The 16,956-nt window shown below is 33.8% G+C and overlaps 2 protein-coding genes across 5 annotated transcripts in view; one reads left to right on the top strand and one right to left on the bottom strand.

Annotated features, from left to right (window-relative positions):
• Positions 1–4,233, top strand: part of LOC133182966 (thyroid receptor-interacting protein 11-like) — a 34,884-nt gene extending 30,651 nt beyond the window's left edge. For all 4 annotated transcript variants that reach the window (XM_061317864.1, XM_061317863.1, XM_061317862.1 and 1 more), the window contains 9 exons: positions 51–122; positions 221–342; positions 458–621; positions 742–845; positions 932–1,031; positions 2,951–3,032; positions 3,202–3,316; positions 3,430–3,558; positions 3,755–4,233. In XM_061317864.1, coding sequence (XP_061173848.1) covers positions 51–122; positions 221–342; positions 458–621; positions 742–845; positions 932–1,031; positions 2,951–3,032; positions 3,202–3,316; positions 3,430–3,558; positions 3,755–4,099 — 1,233 coding nt within the window. In that variant the 3' untranslated portion in view covers positions 4,100–4,233. The remainder of the gene's footprint in view (positions 1–50; positions 123–220; positions 343–457; positions 622–741; positions 846–931; positions 1,032–2,950; positions 3,033–3,201; positions 3,317–3,429; positions 3,559–3,754) is intronic.
• Positions 4,234–5,072: 839 nt separating this feature from the next.
• Positions 5,073–16,789, bottom strand: LOC133182963 (uncharacterized). The gene is made up of 5 exons (XM_061317859.1): positions 16,523–16,789; positions 15,494–15,614; positions 14,095–14,192; positions 12,459–12,978; positions 5,073–7,933 (listed from the first exon to the last, which is right to left on the bottom strand). The coding sequence occupies exons 1-5, from the start codon at positions 16,670–16,672 to the stop codon at positions 7,629–7,631; spliced, it is 1,194 nt and encodes a 397-aa protein (XP_061173843.1). The 5' UTR covers positions 16,673–16,789; the 3' UTR covers positions 5,073–7,628.
• Positions 16,790–16,956: the final 167 nt, after the last annotated feature.

The raw sequence follows: 16,956 nt of genomic DNA, 5'->3' as shown, positions 1-16,956 counted from the left end.
AATACTTCTATATAAATGAATACTAAAGGTTCCAAAATGAATTTTTTAAGATCCAGAAACTGAAAGAAAAGGACAGCAAAAGTCAGAAAGAGTTGGAGAGACTAAGAGGTCACTTGATACAGGTAGGTAATTTATGCCCTTTTTTAAGACACGTTTTTGATGAAAAATAGTCTGGTAATACACAGATTTTAATAAAGTTGTAATGTATTTGATATAAAAGATGGAAGATGGCTACACCCAGGAAGCCCTTGCAGCAGAGGAACGCGAAAAGGATCTCCGGAACCGCTTGGCTGTTGCTGAGGAGAAAGTCATTTCATCATCTTCAATGATGGAGTCTGCAAGGTTAGAGCAATATTTATATTAAAAGAAGATCAGCTATCAGGATAATATTCATCTAATAAGCTGAACTTTTTGTTAGATTTGAGTGAAGAATGATCTATGATTTTTTTTTGTTCAGTCAGCAGGCTAGTCAGCAGACAGAGTCCTTACAGCAGCAGCTCCACTTGTTGGCAGGTCAGAGGGACCAAGCTTACCTCCAGGTGGCAGCATTACAGGACCAATGTCAGCAATATGCTGTGTCTCTGAACAATCTCCAACTGGTTCTAGAACAGTTCCAACAAGGTAAGGTCACTGATGATCATTTCGGCAAAGATCAGTGATTAGTACAAGTTTATTAATACTTGCAAGTGGGTTTTCTGTAGTTGTACTTGCTGATTTACAAATGCCAAATATTTTGCACAGAGAAAGATGCCCAGCTTTCACTTGAGATGGAACAGAACCAGAATGAGATAGCTAACCTTAGAAAACAGGTCAACTCACTGCAGACTGAGTTGAATTCCACTAAGGTATATCATTGTGAAATTCGTCCTCTAATTCTCTCAATTCAGTCAAAAAATGGATTAATTACTGAAAACCTTTGGTTTACTTGTAGGAGAAGTTAATGGATGCTGAGGAGGGCTTAGAGGCTGCTTCACGCTTGACTGAACAGCTTGATCGAAAGGAGGAAGCCTTGCTGGCGCTGAAGGAAGAAGGTATGGCCATGCTTCATTGACCTTGCAGTAGCTCACTAACTCTCCGTCAATGTTGTGTGTTGTTTTTGTTGCCTGCAATATTTCCTGGCACTAATAAACCACACAAATTAATGCACAATTGAAATCTGGTAACTAAATAGAGAATAATTAAAGTGATTGAATGTGGTAGAAAAATTCAAATATTTAAAAAAGAACATTCTGTCTTTCTAAAGCTTTTCACCTGCAAACTGCCCAGATCAACCAGTTTTTGTTGAAACAAGTTGCTTATAAATTCTTTTTTGTGGCTTACATAGTATTTGGGATGGACTTTTTTTGCTATTAGCCTATCTGCTTGAAAAGATCTGTTTGAGATAATTTTGCCTAGCTTTTTTGGTTGTTAACTTGATTTTTTTCCCCTGTGGCGTTTTTTGACTGCCAGGGTGAAGAGGCGACTGGTTGTCTAATATCAGCTGGTAATCCTGAGCTGGCGTCGACACTCAGGGTGCTTACTGATATACGATAAACAGACCACCATTTTGAACACATCGGGCAGAATTTGCAGTGAAAACTTTATCTACCATTACACTTCTCTTTTGATAAACTTCGTAGCAAACTGTTTTTAACATTACCTATCGCATTCTGATTAATTTCTTACTAACAAATTATGCTCATAATTTATATCCTAGCATATCATTACCCATAGTTCTGAGTATTTTGTACACATATTTCTGTATGTTACACTGATCATTTCAGCAAGATGAAATAAAAATTATCTCCAGAATATTTCAGGCAAGATGCGGAATTTTATTTATTTATTTTTTTTGTTAATTTGAATGAAAAACATTGTGTTTGAAAGCTCAAAAAAGGTGAATTTATGGGACATTTATTTTTCTTGCCTGATCCTGATGATGTTTGTCTAATCTCAGCTGGTAATTCTGAGTTGAGCAAGATCTCAAGTTACTAGCCGAGATTACACAAGTGTCTCCATTGCCTCCACCACTAACCTTCCTTCTCCCAGCATGGATTACTTGTGCATGCAACCAAGGATAAAAACTAAAACAACAGAAAAAAATGACAAACTGTCCATTTCACGCCCCATCTGTAAGCATGGATAGTGAGGGAATGTATGATCTTTTAATGGCACCTTTTTTAAATAAAAAGTATTCTGTTACTTAATGCTACTGTAAATTAATGGAAAATAATTCATGCATGTTTGTGTACCAAAATTAAGTGACAAAAACATAGCCTGCATGTCTACTTTCTTGCACACTGTAAGTTAATCGGAATTTTTTTTTCTAATGGAATGTTTACTAATAAGACTGGGTTGAAATGATGGGAATGCCAGATATGTATACTTTTAACTGGATATTATACTATATTTAACAACTTGTGAAAGACTTAAACAATTAAGAGATTATAGTAATTTTAAAGGAAAATATAAATCTATAGGGTAATTCATATGCCATTTTCTGCAAGCTAAGGTAACTTAGACATTTTGATAACCTCTGGAGATTTCGGTACTGCATACTTTGCTTGAATAAAATTTCCCTTCCTTGGATTTCAATATTTTCTTATGGATCCTGAACATTGATTGGACAGACAAGATGATGAGATGTGTGTTTGGTGAATAATTCGGCCACTGTGACTGAGTATTACATCAGGTACTGAGGGGAAAATAGTTCAGTACCTTCTGTGATATTCCTACGCAGTGAGTCACCTGCTGCTGCCTTGGAAAGGTGTATCCTTTTAAAAAAATGTAGAGTAGATGTTTATTCACTTAAGTTAATTTAATATTAAGTTAATATTTTAAAGAATTGTAGAGGTAGAATCTTGACAAGGTAAATTATGTAATGATTGATGATTTGCATTGTCATCTTTGAGTGATGCAATGAGTTTTAGCGAGAAAGTCATAAGAGGACGATCTTAATTCTTTATTGTAGTTCAAATCCGAGAGAAATCACTTCAGGCAGCTGAAGATGAAATTCATCACCTGAGAATATCTACTGATAATAAAGTTGACAAGTAGGTTTAGAGTTTATAAATTAGCAAGGTAGAAATTGCTGATAAGAGCATCAGTAATAACTCTTTCAATACTCTAGCAGAGAAGCCATATTTTGTCATTCAGAATAAACATGTAGTTGATATAAGAATATTTTATTATACATAATGTTATATTTCTGTCTTCTTTCAGAGTTGTGATTAAAAATATATTGATGGGGTACTTCCTTTCTCCTAAAAATAAACAGCCTGAGGTGTTGAGGGCTGTGGGAGGCATATTAAATTTCACAGATGAGGACTTCAACAAGGTAAAAGGGGTTTTCCGGTGCTGTTCAACTAAACCTCTGTGATGTCATTTTTTTTACTGGCTGATTTTGCCTCTCATTCAATAATGTTTTAACAAGATTGTTCCTTCATTCAGATTACGGGGGCTTCCAAGAGCTGGGTTTCAGGATTATGGAGATTTGGGGGATCTCCTACTCATGTCCCTCCATCCACCCCCACAAGAACTGTCCCAGGACAACTGCCATCTACCCCAAAGGCTGAAAGTGTGAGTAGGAAACTGCTGTACATAATCATAAATTTAAAAAGTTATATTTAAAAGCAGAGGAGTAAAAAATACAGAAATGATTTTTTTTTTATGTGTGTATGTGTTGTGAGGGTTGAATTTTTTTGTTTAATTTATGATTTATAGTCAGAGTTTTATGAATGGAATAAATGAATGTACTCCTTTTAATTGTTTTCAGTCATTTTCGGAGTTATTTGTAAAATTCTTGGAAACGGAATCAACACCCACACCTCCGGTCATGAAACTGCCTGCGGAAGATATGGTCAGGGACGTCCAGCGTCAGAAACAGGCCCAAAAAGACAGTTATAACCCCTTCACTGCTCCCCGACATGTGGCTATGCCTGCTGGTAGTGGTGTAAGTGATCATAGGAATTCCCCAATCCTCATGTCAGGGTCTCCAACCTCAACGCCAATGACCTTATTTGCCCCTTCAATGACTCCTCAGTCTCTGTCTGATAATGAGCGGGCTACCTCCCAGAACACTTCTAGTGCAATCCTCAAAAATGTTTTAGAGACCAGATAACACATGCCAATTCTGTATGGGATTTGTTAAAATGATGATATTTAATGAAATTATGCATTTGATCCAGACCTAGGACTATTTTATAATCATTGTCAGATGGTGGCATAGTAAAATGTTCGGGTTTTTTTTTTTTTGGGGGGGGGGGGTCTTAAACCTTTATTACTTTGTAACTTATCAAATGAGTAAGTTCAGTGTACAATTGTGATATTTGATTTAAAGCTTTATTTTTATAAATTAATAATTTATGAAATTGTACATACTGTATATGCCATATTGTGAATAGTATGTATTTTACATACATGTATTTAACTGCATGTTATTTTTAATATGCAGGATGTGGGATATGATTAAAAAAATATGAATAAAGATATTAAAAAAAAATTGTCTTGTTGATGTGCTAATGCATGTATCTCACAGATTCTTTCATAGGTCTATGTCTCAAGAGAATGTAAACAACATATATTGATGTAGTAAATCGCATGATCGAAACAGCTGATTTTACTTGCACACACATATTTAAGGAAAAAACACTAACCATAAGAAAACAAGTAAAATTTACTGAATTTCTCTCTCATCCACTGTAAAGTGTGCTATAGATTAAGAAAATTGCTTTTCACAGTACATAGGACCATTAATTCCTTCCTGATCAGGCTTAATAGGATAACAAATTTAGTAATCAGATTTCAAAGCTTCTTTCTTCAGTGAAAAATTTCCTTAAGCTAACCTTACAAAATTATCATATAACGGACAAAAGCGACTTGGATGACTGAATAATATAAAATTCCTGTAGCCTCCAAAGTAAGCGTCTCACTATCCATGCCTAGATAAATCATCTTAGAGTTTTGCCCTAATAAGGCTCTTCATTATGCTTTGAGAATTAACCCACTCCAAGATTTGGATGCTGATGCTGCTGATACAACGTAAGCCCTACCTTGACTTTTGAGATAACAGATTGTCAAGAAAAGAACAGAGACAAATTAATGTGTTTATTATTTGTAAGAAATGCACCTTTTTTGCAAACATTCCTAAAGTATTACAGTGTATGCAAGTAGATTTTCACTCAATATGTCAATATTATATGAAGGAACATACAAATACTCAGATTGATGAAAAAGGATAAAATGAAGTATTGTGCAGACATTTATGAGTTGGAGAAAAAAATCATTTCAATATATGAGACAAAAGTTATTAATATCACATTTTGGTACATATATACACAGCTCTGATCAACAACAAACAGTACAGGAAATGCCTCATTAAGGCCAAGAAAATTGATCTTGTTTCTCAGGTCAAAAATTTCAAAATTCATTGCAACAGGTGGGTGTTTTTTTGTTTTTTTTTTAAAGCAGCTAGGTGTTAATTGTCTTTTTTTTCATGCTAGTCAACAAAATCATGATATCAACTGAATTTTACTTAATTAATTACACATGTACTATGTTAATCAACTTTAAATATAAATAATGTTATTCCAAACATTTTTTTAAAAAAGTTAATTCATTAAAGTATTGTTTTAACAAGAAATATATTGTGTATCTAATAAAAAAAATCTTTCATTTAAGGTTTATGAAAAGGGGAATAACTCAATTTTCTTTTTCAACTCCACTTCAGTAGCCAAGGGTTTTTGATCCTCTACTCTCCTCACATTTGATGAGAAACCCTTGGCTAGCAAAGATGTTTTCAACTTGGAAAAATAGAAAACTGATTTATTATCCCTTTTCGAAATTGATCAATGTGACAGCATTGACCAGTGGCCGTGCCTGGGAAACTATAGATTAATTTTTTTGGTCTTAAATGCCAACAACAATGGGTGCAAAAAGTACATTTCAAACATAAATAAAGGCATGTTTATAAATATGTTTCTCAAAGGCAAAACAAACTCATACATAAGGACAAAATATAAGTCACAATGCATTTTCTCGTTTAAGAATATACTGTAGATGAGTATGTTTATTTGCCTTCTATAAAATAAAATAGCACATTTATTAGTGAAGGATTTCTGTTTTACTGTGAAATCACTAATTTTTCATGAGGGTTTAATTTTTGGGGTTTTTTGTGGTGTGAAGAAATCCACAAATTCATGTCTGCCACAAAATGTAAAATTTCAAATATATAACAACTCAGCTTTTCCTCATACATGAAATCAAATCCCCACGGAACAATAATTTTCCCTGGAACCTTGATAATATGACTCCTTGAAAATATGTGATTTTACAGTTTTTCTCTCATCAAAGGGACTAGTATCTAGAATCCTTGGTAGATAAAGAAGTGCTTTCAAATGTCATGAATAACTATATCAATTAACCGAATGATAATTACCTTACCAATCTGAATTTGCATTGATCATTTTAATTTTCAAAAATTAAAAAAAGAATTGAGCTACATATACATGGCAAACATTAGTTACAATGAATGCATACACTAGTACAAAAAATGTAAAGTTTTGTTTGTTTTTTTTTCTTCAAAATACATGTACATCCTCAATTGCCAGTACATCAAAGTATCAACAATAATGTTTAAAAATCCATTTCCTATAAATTGAGACCAAGTCCATGTAGTGTTATGCATGTGAGATATATAATATATCTACTAATCATTACTTAATATTTAAGGTTTGTTGTTCTGAACTAGGAACTAGGGAGACTCTTGCAATTTATGAACCTCTTGTGTCTTTTATGTACATTTATCTATAAAAAAAAAAATCGGTCCTATCATCATTTAAAATTAAAAGGCACAAAGGTAGCATATTTGATAAATATTTTATGAAAAAAAAGCTTAAAAACTTTACTTCTCCCAAAATATCCATTCATATATAAGCATAATCAATTCATATAAATTTAACTGTAGGCTCAGCCCATTATAAAAGCATTAGAATTTATTGTAGCAGCTACATGTAGCTATAAATACTAAAATTGCTCAGCAATTGGCAAAATAAGTAATATATATATATATATTGATCACACAGTAGTAAATATATTTTTTACGATTTGTTAATATAAATTATCGTAGGCTAACTAGAACCTGGGGTTGGGGAGCCTTCACTGCTGTCTAAGTACACTTGAAAATAATACATATATATCTATAGCAGTCTATACTAGTTCCCTTCCGAAGATCTCGTAACTAGATAAGAATGGGAGGATGGTTCACATGGGGTTGAAATGTACAGTTACAGTGCCTCATGTTAAAGTCTAAAGGCACACACTACTATAGTAAATGTTCTAAAATTAATAACATCTTAAATAATTTGGCATCCATAAAGAATATATCAAATGTAGTAATGCAGATCATGTTGTGTTTTATATGTATCAAGATTGTTTTCAAGACACTTCTCAGGAACCAAGGATGATCATGTATAGCCACAAAAAGTGTTATATGTCTAATCGGTTTCTCATGCTAAAAAATTCTACAAAACTTTTCATACCTGTTCTTTCTAAACATAATATTTAGTCTATATTTTGTTTACTTGGAAAAAATTTGTTGTACATTTGTCAAAACTACCTCCTTTAAAATATTTTTTCACTTTGTTCACTATCTATGAAATCGCACAAATTCGATTTGAATGGTTTGTTGTTGATGGAGGGGAGCGGATTGTAGGGGGTGGAGATGTACAAATGCAACCACACAAGGCACTTTGTCTGGCCTGTACATCATAGAACATTGCCTGGCATTCATCTATGTATTCCTCGTACAGATCATCCAGTCGTGTTGCTGCAGCAATCTGCTCCTGACGGGCCGGCACCTCCAAAGCAACAGCACACTTGATTGTACAGGCCCAGTGTTGAAATGGAACACATGTATTCCCTAAGTATGGATTTTTAAAGGTTATAACTTTGTAACCTAAGAAGAAAAACATAGATTTTAAAAACATGCATGTACTCTCACTCAAAACATGTACTTTATTAAAAGAAAATGTCTTAGGTTTGATATAGTGCCGGGGACAAGACGTGCCCAGGACCTCTCGATCACAAAGTGAGCAACTGTTGTGTACAGAAATAAATTAAAGATTTGTACGTAACCTATATACATATATTCATACTCTTTGTGTCAGGTCGGGCACAATCCTAAATGAAAATACTTCTGTAAAAGTAGTATTCCTATAGATGGTATTACGCTATACTCTGATTATATTATGATTTAAGAAATTATTTTAATTTTTTATCTGTGTGTTATTAATAGGAGCAAATAATTTTTTACTTAAGTTGCAACTTTTGGGTTTTTTTCCCACCTTTTTAGCTCACCGGAGCTGATGGCTCAAGTGAACTATTGTGATCAAAGAGTGTCCGTCCGCTGGCATTTGTCTGTGTCGTCTGTAAACTTTTCACAATTTTGACTTCTTCTCAAGAACCAATGGCCCAATTTCAATCAAATCTATCACAAAGCATCATTGGGTGAAGGGATTCAAGTTTGTTCAAATGAAGGACCATGCCCTCTTTCAAGGGGAGATTAATACAGAATTAGTGAAAATTTAATGCCATCTTTTTTTCTCAAGAACCACTGCAACAGAAAAGATGAAACTTACATGAAAGCTTCATGTGAAAGCTTCATTTGTAATGTAGATTCAAATTTATTCAAATCATGGCCATTGGGATAGGATGGGGCTGCAATTGACCATCAAGGTCTCACATTAGGAATATTTAGGAAAAGATCTTTAAAAAAATCTTCTCAAAAATAGCACAGTCATGATTAGTCATAATTATATGGAAGCATCTTCAGGTAGTATAGATTCAAATTTATTCAAATCATGACCCCATGAGGTAAGGCAGGGCCACAATAGGCAATCAAAGTTTAACAAAGGAATATATATAGGAAAAATCTAGAAAAAAAATATTCCTTTCACAAACAGGAAAGCCATGGCAATTCATATTTATCATGTGTTTATATGGAAGCATTCTCAGGTAGTGTAGATTTAAATTTATTCAGATCATGACCCATAGGGGTAGGGTGGGGCCACAATGGGAGATCAAAGTTATAAACAGATATACACATGAAAAATCTTAAAAATCTGAAGAAGAGCAGCAAAGCCATGATTATTCATACTTACATTGATAGTGAACATTCAAGTTTGTTAAAATCATGACCCCTTGGGCTAGGGTGGGGTCACAATAGGCCATCAAAGCTTTACATAGGAATACATAGGAAAAGATCTTTAAAAAGCTTCTTCTCAAGAATAGCACAGCCATGCTTAGTCATATTTATAGTGAACCATCATCAGGAAGTGTAGATTCAAGTTTGTTCAAATTATGAAAAAAATCTCCTTCTTAGAAACAGCAATGTTACGATTAGTCATATTTACAAGGAAGAATACTTAGGCAGTGAAGTTTCAAGTTTGTTCAAATCATGACAGGTGAGCATTGTGGCCCATGGGTATAGATTGCTTCTTCCTTTTTTTTTTAGTCTCAAAGACTGCAACCTCCATTTGATACTTAGAATCTTGAAAGATAATCTGATAATGTCTGGTACAAGTTCTTAAGACTTAAAAAGATTTTTATTATATTATTCCTATTTAAACTTTGATCGCCCATTGTGACCCAACGCTAACCCAGGTGTCATGATTTGAACAAACTTGAATCTACACTACCTGAAGATGTTTCTGTATGAATATGACTTTTCTGTTCTTGAAAAGATATTTCCTATATATTCCTATGTAAAACTTTGACCATCTATTGTGGCCCCACAGGGCTCATGATTTGAAGAGAGCATGGACAAACTTGAATCCCCTTCATCCAAGGATGCTTTGTGGCAAGTGGACAGATGGTTCCAGAGAAGAAGATGAAAATGTAAAGTTTACGACAACAATGACAGACAATGGTCAAATTTTGATTATAAAGCTCACATGAGCCTTCGGCTCAGGTGAGCTAAAAAATCATTATTTTCTCCGTGTATATAAGAAAGGTAAGGAAATTTGCGTGAGCGAGATCACAAAATAATACCCCCCCCCCCCCTCCACATTTTTTTAAAAGTGACCATTCAAATTTTGTAAATGTGACCTTGAACTTGCCAAAAAGACCTTGGTTAAAAAAATTATGCATCCTCTGGTTGTAAGTAAACTTGTAGTGAAATATGGATATCCAATATTTCTCCATTAGAAAATTATAGACCTGTCATGAATTTTACACTTTTTATACTAGTGACCCTGAATTTGCCACAATGAAATTGGATCAAGGTTACAACACACACTTAGTCATAAACAATCTTTGTACCAAGTTTGAGCTTCTAATGATTCTCCATTACAAACTTATAGCCTAGGCAAGTATTTTATGCTTTTTCTGCCAGTCAGTGACTTTGAACTTTCCGGAATGACATTTGGTCAAGGTCATGACACATCCTCAGGTCATAAATAATCTTTGTACGGAGTATGAGCTTCCAATAATTCTCTATTACAAAGTTATAGCCCAGACAAGAATACTACACTTTTCTGTAATTGACCTTGAACTTGCCAAAATTACCTTGCATCAAGGTCATGACATACTCTCCCTAGCACCAGAGGCCCTACACCCAGGGGCCGAAAAATTCACAATTTTGGAAGAGGCACCCTTGCTCATCACAACCATGCACTAAGTATGTTTGCTAAATACCCAGGAACAGAAAAGAAGATTTTCAAAGAAATAATGCATTTTCACAATATATTCAACAAAACCCCACCCTAATACTAAAACCCCTTACCAAGGGCTATAAATTTCATAATTTTAGAAGAAGCTTCCTTGCTCATCATAACTATGCAATTAATTTGTCTGCTAAATATCCAGGGGCAGAAAAGAAGATATTTAGAGAATTTATGCATTTTCAATATCTGATCTATAGAGCCCTGCCCTACCACCAGAACCCCTGACCCAGGGGCATTGAAATTCATAATTTTGGAAGAGGAACCCTTGCTCATCATAACTACACACATAGTTTATCTACTAAATACCCAGGAGCAGAGAAGAAGATTTTCAAAGAATTTATGCATTTCACTATATAATCAATAGATCCCTGCCCTAAAATGAGAACCCCTGACCCAGGGGCCATGAAATTCATAAATTTGGAAGAGGCACCCTTATTCATCATAACTATGCACTTACTTTGTTTGCTTAATACCCAGGAGCAGAGAAGAAGATTTTCAAAGAAATAATGCACTTTCGCCATATAATCAATAGACCCCCCCCCCCAAACATCAGAATCCCTGACCCTAGGGACACAAATTTCACAATGTGGAAGAAGCACCCTTGCTCACCACAACTATGTTTATTTGCTAAATACACAGGAGCAGAGAAGATTTTCAAAGAATTAATGCATTTTCACAATATAGTCAATAGCAACAAGATGTGTTTGTGAAATAAAATACTGATGCCCCCAAATGGCATCCCATGGTGAGGGTTAAAATTTTTCAAATGCAAATCAAACTCCAAAGGTCAAGAGATCAAAAGTGTTGGTACCCAAAGAAAAGTCTTGTCACAAGGAATACACCTGTGAAAGATGAAAGCCCTAACACCAACTGTTCAAAAGTTATGGCCAAGGTTAAATTTTGGTAAAATTTGACAAAAGTGGGTCAAATTCAAAGGTCAAGGTCAAAAGGTCAAATATGTTGGTACCTAAAAAAAGGTCTTGTCACAAGGAATACACATGTGAAATATGACAGCCATAGCTCTAACCAATCAAAAGTTATGGGCAAGGTTAAAGTTTCTGAGGACAAACAAACAGACAGACAGCTAGAAGGACGGACAGGGCAAACTCTATATGCCACTGAACCTTCGATAACGGGGGCATAAAAATAGAGCCCTGCCCTAACAACAGACCTATCTCACAAAAGTAAGGTACAGAGAAATTTGGTGATCTACGGTATATACAGCAATAACCGACATTCGTGAAAATTTTATCTCACTTATAAATCCAGGGATTTATCTGCCTATTTTAATTATCTATCCTTTTCACATAAAGGGGAAAATGTTAGAACAATTGCTGAACATTAGCACTGGAGGACTGAATATACTATGAGAGTCTGGGGGCATGCCCACCGCCCCTGGAAATTAAAAAAAAAAAATTACAAAAAGCTTATCTGAGGATCATTTCTTGAAGTATCATAAATAAATATATTTTAAATGTTGCATATATGATAATCAGGAAATTTTTCATCACAAAAGGGGAAAGATACACTTTACTGGTAGTTAAAATAGCATTGATATATCCTTGAATCTTACCCTTAAATAACTTTCTTGCGAAAAAAGGGTGTCTCAAAAATTTGATGATGTACAGTATGAAAGTGCTACATGTGCCTGACCTGCTTGTAAATGTTGTGTAGTGCTCTTGCAAAATAAGCAATATGACCTAGAAATTTGCAATTATGTAAATCGTGCAACAATGAATACCAAAACATTTAATTTACCTGGTTGATAATGAAAGGAGGCACCATTGCAATAATGGCACACCTTGAACTGGTGATAGATTTCTGACAAGTAATCCTGTAATATCACAGAAATGCTGGGATCCTCAAAAAAATCCATCTTCATTCCAATCACAGTTTTAGCCGCCCAGAACTGGAGGGGCTTAGGATTTCTATCAGAGTCACGGTGAGCACCTTCAGAGGGGATGATGCGGTACCCCACGTCTGTGTGGTACCACATGAAAGTGGATTTAAAATAATTGTGGTTGCCATGACGATGGACAGTCCTTATGGCTGGCATTTTCAACAAGAAACCTGGCAATGCATCTAGTAGGTTATTGTCCAGCATAAGAGTTTTCAATTTACGACAGAAAGTCAGAGAGTAGGGAATTGATTGCACTTGTAATTTGTTGTTTGTTAAGGCCAGAAATCTTAAGTTCTTCATTCTGCCTATGTCCACAGGGATTTTATCCAGACAGTTGTACTTGAGGGACAACAGTTTCACATTGGGACACTTGAAAATCTAAAAAAAAAATTATATAAGTTCTTTAGCCATCTCATTTCATCACATTTCACCTACCATCTTTTAATTTTAACTATCATAACAATCATAAATCTCATTCAATTTACAAGTAAAAAAAAGTTGTATGAACTATAATTATATCTATGGGAGGCATCCACCCATGCTTGTCAAATTGAAATAACAGCTTTAGAAGTTCCCTTTTTCAAGGATTCTGTACGAATTTCAAATTGTGTTAATTAATATAAAAGGATGTGACATTGTCCCTAAATATCATCAAGGTCATTTGTGTTATTAATGACTGGCATTCTTTGCAAAAATAAAAATCAGATTATATATATATATATATATATATATATATATATATATATATATGCATGTATAACAACTAAATTGGAATGATATATACATGTGATTTCCTTAACTGGTAATTAGGACAGGTAATATTTAAGATAATTCAAAATGTTTCAGATCAATTTGAATAAGTGAATCTATACAGCTTTAATTGCAAGATATATCATAAAACCTGTGAAATGATTACAGATTTGTATATCCTCATCACTGAATGTTCCTTTTGAAATGTGAAAGTATGCAGAGATATAAGGCCAATTCAAATTAATTGATAGATTATCATCACCGCCCACCCCTCAGAAATTGGCCGCCCCATTTTTTTCTATTTTTGCAAGAATGATGTTTTCCGGAAATTTTTCGTGTTCGATTCCGGTATTTATATTTCAAAAAGTATTTCCGGTTTAGAAACATCAAGAACCGCACGTCAAGAAAGAGAAATGGTTTTTATTATTTCTCGTGTTGTGACAGGCGTGAACGAAAGAAGGGGTTGGTATGCTACAAATTTTAGTGATGAAAAAACAATCATAGATTTTTACAATGATTTCGTGAGCGGAAATACTGAAACAGGCCACCCCAACCTGACATTCAGATGGCGAGAATTACTGTCAAGCACTTTTGTTATAAATAAAAAATAAAATTCTCCCTCCCGCCCCATATTTGTTGTTGACCCTGCATGATAATCTACTAATTAAGTTGAATTGGCCTAATTACACTTTACAGAACACTTTAATCACAGAAAAAATGTATTTCTCGCACGTAAAATTTTACCTCTTTAGGCAAAGTGTTGTCTTCACCATACTTAAAAATACTATCTAAATGAAACTCTGTGAAGTTGTATGTATTCAAGTAGGTCTTCAGCAAAGTTTCTGAAATACAAAAGGTACATTGGATTATATGATTATACAAAATAAAGGTTTTTACAGTAAAAAAGGCACTACAAAATTCTCTTTAAAATACAAATATCATTCACAATCAATATGTGGTGAATTCTGACATGACCTTGAAATCACATCCTTTTGCTTGCATGTAATAACTTGAGAAAATTTTGATCATTGAATATAAATGATACTAATGTACAAGTTTGGTCAAAATCAAACTTTTTATTTTTCAGAAAAGTATTTTCAATCAATTGCACTTTCATCTTATGCTCTATTACATTATCATTCCTTGTATTAAATGTTTAATTTCTACTTCAGTGTGACAGCCCTTAGGAAATGATACCTTGTGAAACCTTTTGTGAATATTGACGATGAAACAGATTTAGAATGATAAAGGGTCAAATATGCAATAAGACACACCATGGAGATAGCATAAACTCTTTTGGGTCTGGGTCTGGAAGAACTCAACTTATCTTATTTACATACTGTAAATCACTTTTTATTCCTGATAATTTTTCGCGTAATTATGTCAGATCATCTGCTTGTGAAAATTTTGTTCTCACATATGTTTTTATTAGTATAGATTATATTTATTTTTATTTTTTATTAGTATAGATTAAATACAGCAATAACCAGAATTCAGGAAAATGTTCAATTACCTATCTCACGAAAATAAAATCTCGCAAAAATATTGTGATCTACAGTTCCTTCAGGTTTTCTGGTGTTTCTTAACTTCTCTCTATAAGAACTCATCTTATCTCATTTACATACCTCCCGGTCTTCTGATGTTTCCTAACTTCTCCCTATAAGAACTCATCTTATCTCATTTACATACCTCCCGGTCTTCTGATGTTTCCTAACTTCTCCCTATAAGAACTAATCTTATCTCATTTACATACCTCCCGGTCTTCTGATGTTTCCTAACTTCTCCCTATCAGAAATCAACTGATCTCATTTACATACCTCCAGGTCTTCTGATGTTTCCTAACTTCTCACTATAAGAACTCAACTTATCTCATTTACATACCTCCAGGTCTTCTGATGTTTCCTAACTTCTCCCTATAAGAACTCAACTTATCTCATTTACATACCGGTACCTCCAGGTCTTCTAATGTTTCCTAACTTCTCACTATAAGAAATCAACTTATCTCATTTACATACCTCCTGGTCTTCTGATGTTTCCTAACTTCTCACTATAAGAAATCAACTTATCTCATTTACATACCTCCAGGTCTTCTGATGTTTCCTAACTTCTCCCTATCAGAACTCAACTTATCTCATTTACATACCTCCAGGTCTTCTGACGTTTCCTAACTTCTCTCTATCTAAATCCTGCAGTATGAGTTGCAGGAGGTACTTAGGTCTGTTGTGGAGAGCAACCGACAAAAACCACATACTCTGAGGAATGTTCTGGAAATAGAGTAAACATATAACATTAGAAGATCTTACTTTAAAAAAAAAACTATCTTTAAAGTCACTTGGTCCATTTTTTTTATGGTAAACCAGAAGTCTCTAAAGAGAAATAATATCTGTTGTTGCATATCTATAAAATGGTGCAAAAATGGGGAAAAAAATTTTGGTAGATATCTTTTAACAATAAATTTGAATGATTTGCATCAAAAATTTCATGATATATTTGCCAAAAAATATTTAAAATTCAAACCTGCAAACATACATGTAGGGTCATGGAGTAGGTCAAAATTTAGTAGTTTACAAGGAACACATCATTTCAAAAGCCAAATTATGACTTAATATTTTGCTTCTTTGATAAGAAATAATTTTCAGATGAATTTTCATGCAAAGTGCCCCCAGTCACTAAGTGTCTGTCCAGTGTTTTTATAGATTTACCAGGTATGTGAGAAAACTGTAAGTACATATTTTATATACCACTTCCTAAAATACAGAAAAGAATGGCTTTCCAACTTTAAAATTCAAGTCATAAGCAGATTTCAGGTAACAAAAAACACTTGCAACTGCTGGATACCATTTGATGTTTTGCCAATGAGTTGCCATGATTATGAGTCATTCAGATTAAGAGTTGATGCCAGAGAAAACATACGGGTGTCTAGAATAGATAGGAAGTATGTTTACAGCATAACTTTACAAAGTTGTTCATTAGAATATTTATGATTTTTTCTTTTATTGTTTTTACTTGGAAAAAAAGCTGGTATATAAAATATTTCATTATATCATTTGTTAAAAATAAGAATATTGAAAATATTTAATAGGCATGAAAGATAGTGAAATATTAAGATGTAGGAGAAATGGAAGTTGTCTTAAGATCTTCTAAATCCCAGTTTAAAACTATGAAGATTTACCCCCATCATGAGTAGATCTATATAAGTATAAGATTCCTGGTCGTCGTTGTCCTTGTTTGCCAATTTTTGCTTCAACTCTCGCCATTGTTCTGGGTGGTTGTCGAATTTCTTCAGCAGCAGCAACTCAAAGCCATGAAAAATTTCGGCCATTCCTTAGAGATCGACTTGTGAAGATTATTCCATTATCATTTTCCTCCGTTTGAAATATATCGAGACGAGGAATTCGGAAATGTCATGTTTACTTCTCCATCAAATTTGTACTTTCACTTCAGCAACTTCATTAAGTTATAGAAATAAAATTCGCTTATCCATATCTAATCTCTTTCAAAATGCTTAATAGTCAGATATATTCTATAGTTTTCAGATTTAAGTGTTTTTATAGTATATTTATTAAAAATTTAAATTTGTAATTTATTTATTAATTGAAATATTTT

The sequence above is a fragment of the Saccostrea echinata genome, unplaced genomic scaffold (genome assembly GCF_033153115.1).
Source record: "Saccostrea echinata isolate AGI-Se365-2 ecotype Australia unplaced genomic scaffold, CSIRO_AGI_Sech_v1 ptg000009l, whole genome shotgun sequence".
Lineage (NCBI taxonomy): Eukaryota > Metazoa > Mollusca > Bivalvia > Ostreida > Ostreidae > Saccostrea > Saccostrea echinata.
Note: the sequence above shows the minus strand (reverse complement) of the source record. Positions and strands in the feature narration are given on the sequence as shown.

What these genes read in the sequence shown, in the direction of transcription:
- LOC133182963 (XM_061317859.1), bottom strand. Translation starts at nt 16,672, where the DNA reads ATGGCCGAAATTTTTCATGGCTTTGAGTTGCTGCTGCTGAAGAAATTC. An exon ending in TAGATCTACTCATGATGGGG is followed by an intron (nt 15,615 to 16,522) that starts GTAAATCTTCAT and finishes CTCTATTTCCAG; the next exon opens with AACATTCCTCAGAGTATGTG. An exon ending in AAACGTCAGAAGACCTGGAG is followed by an intron (nt 14,193 to 15,493) that starts GTATGTAAATGA and finishes TTTGTATTTCAG; the next exon opens with AAACTTTGCTGAAGACCTAC.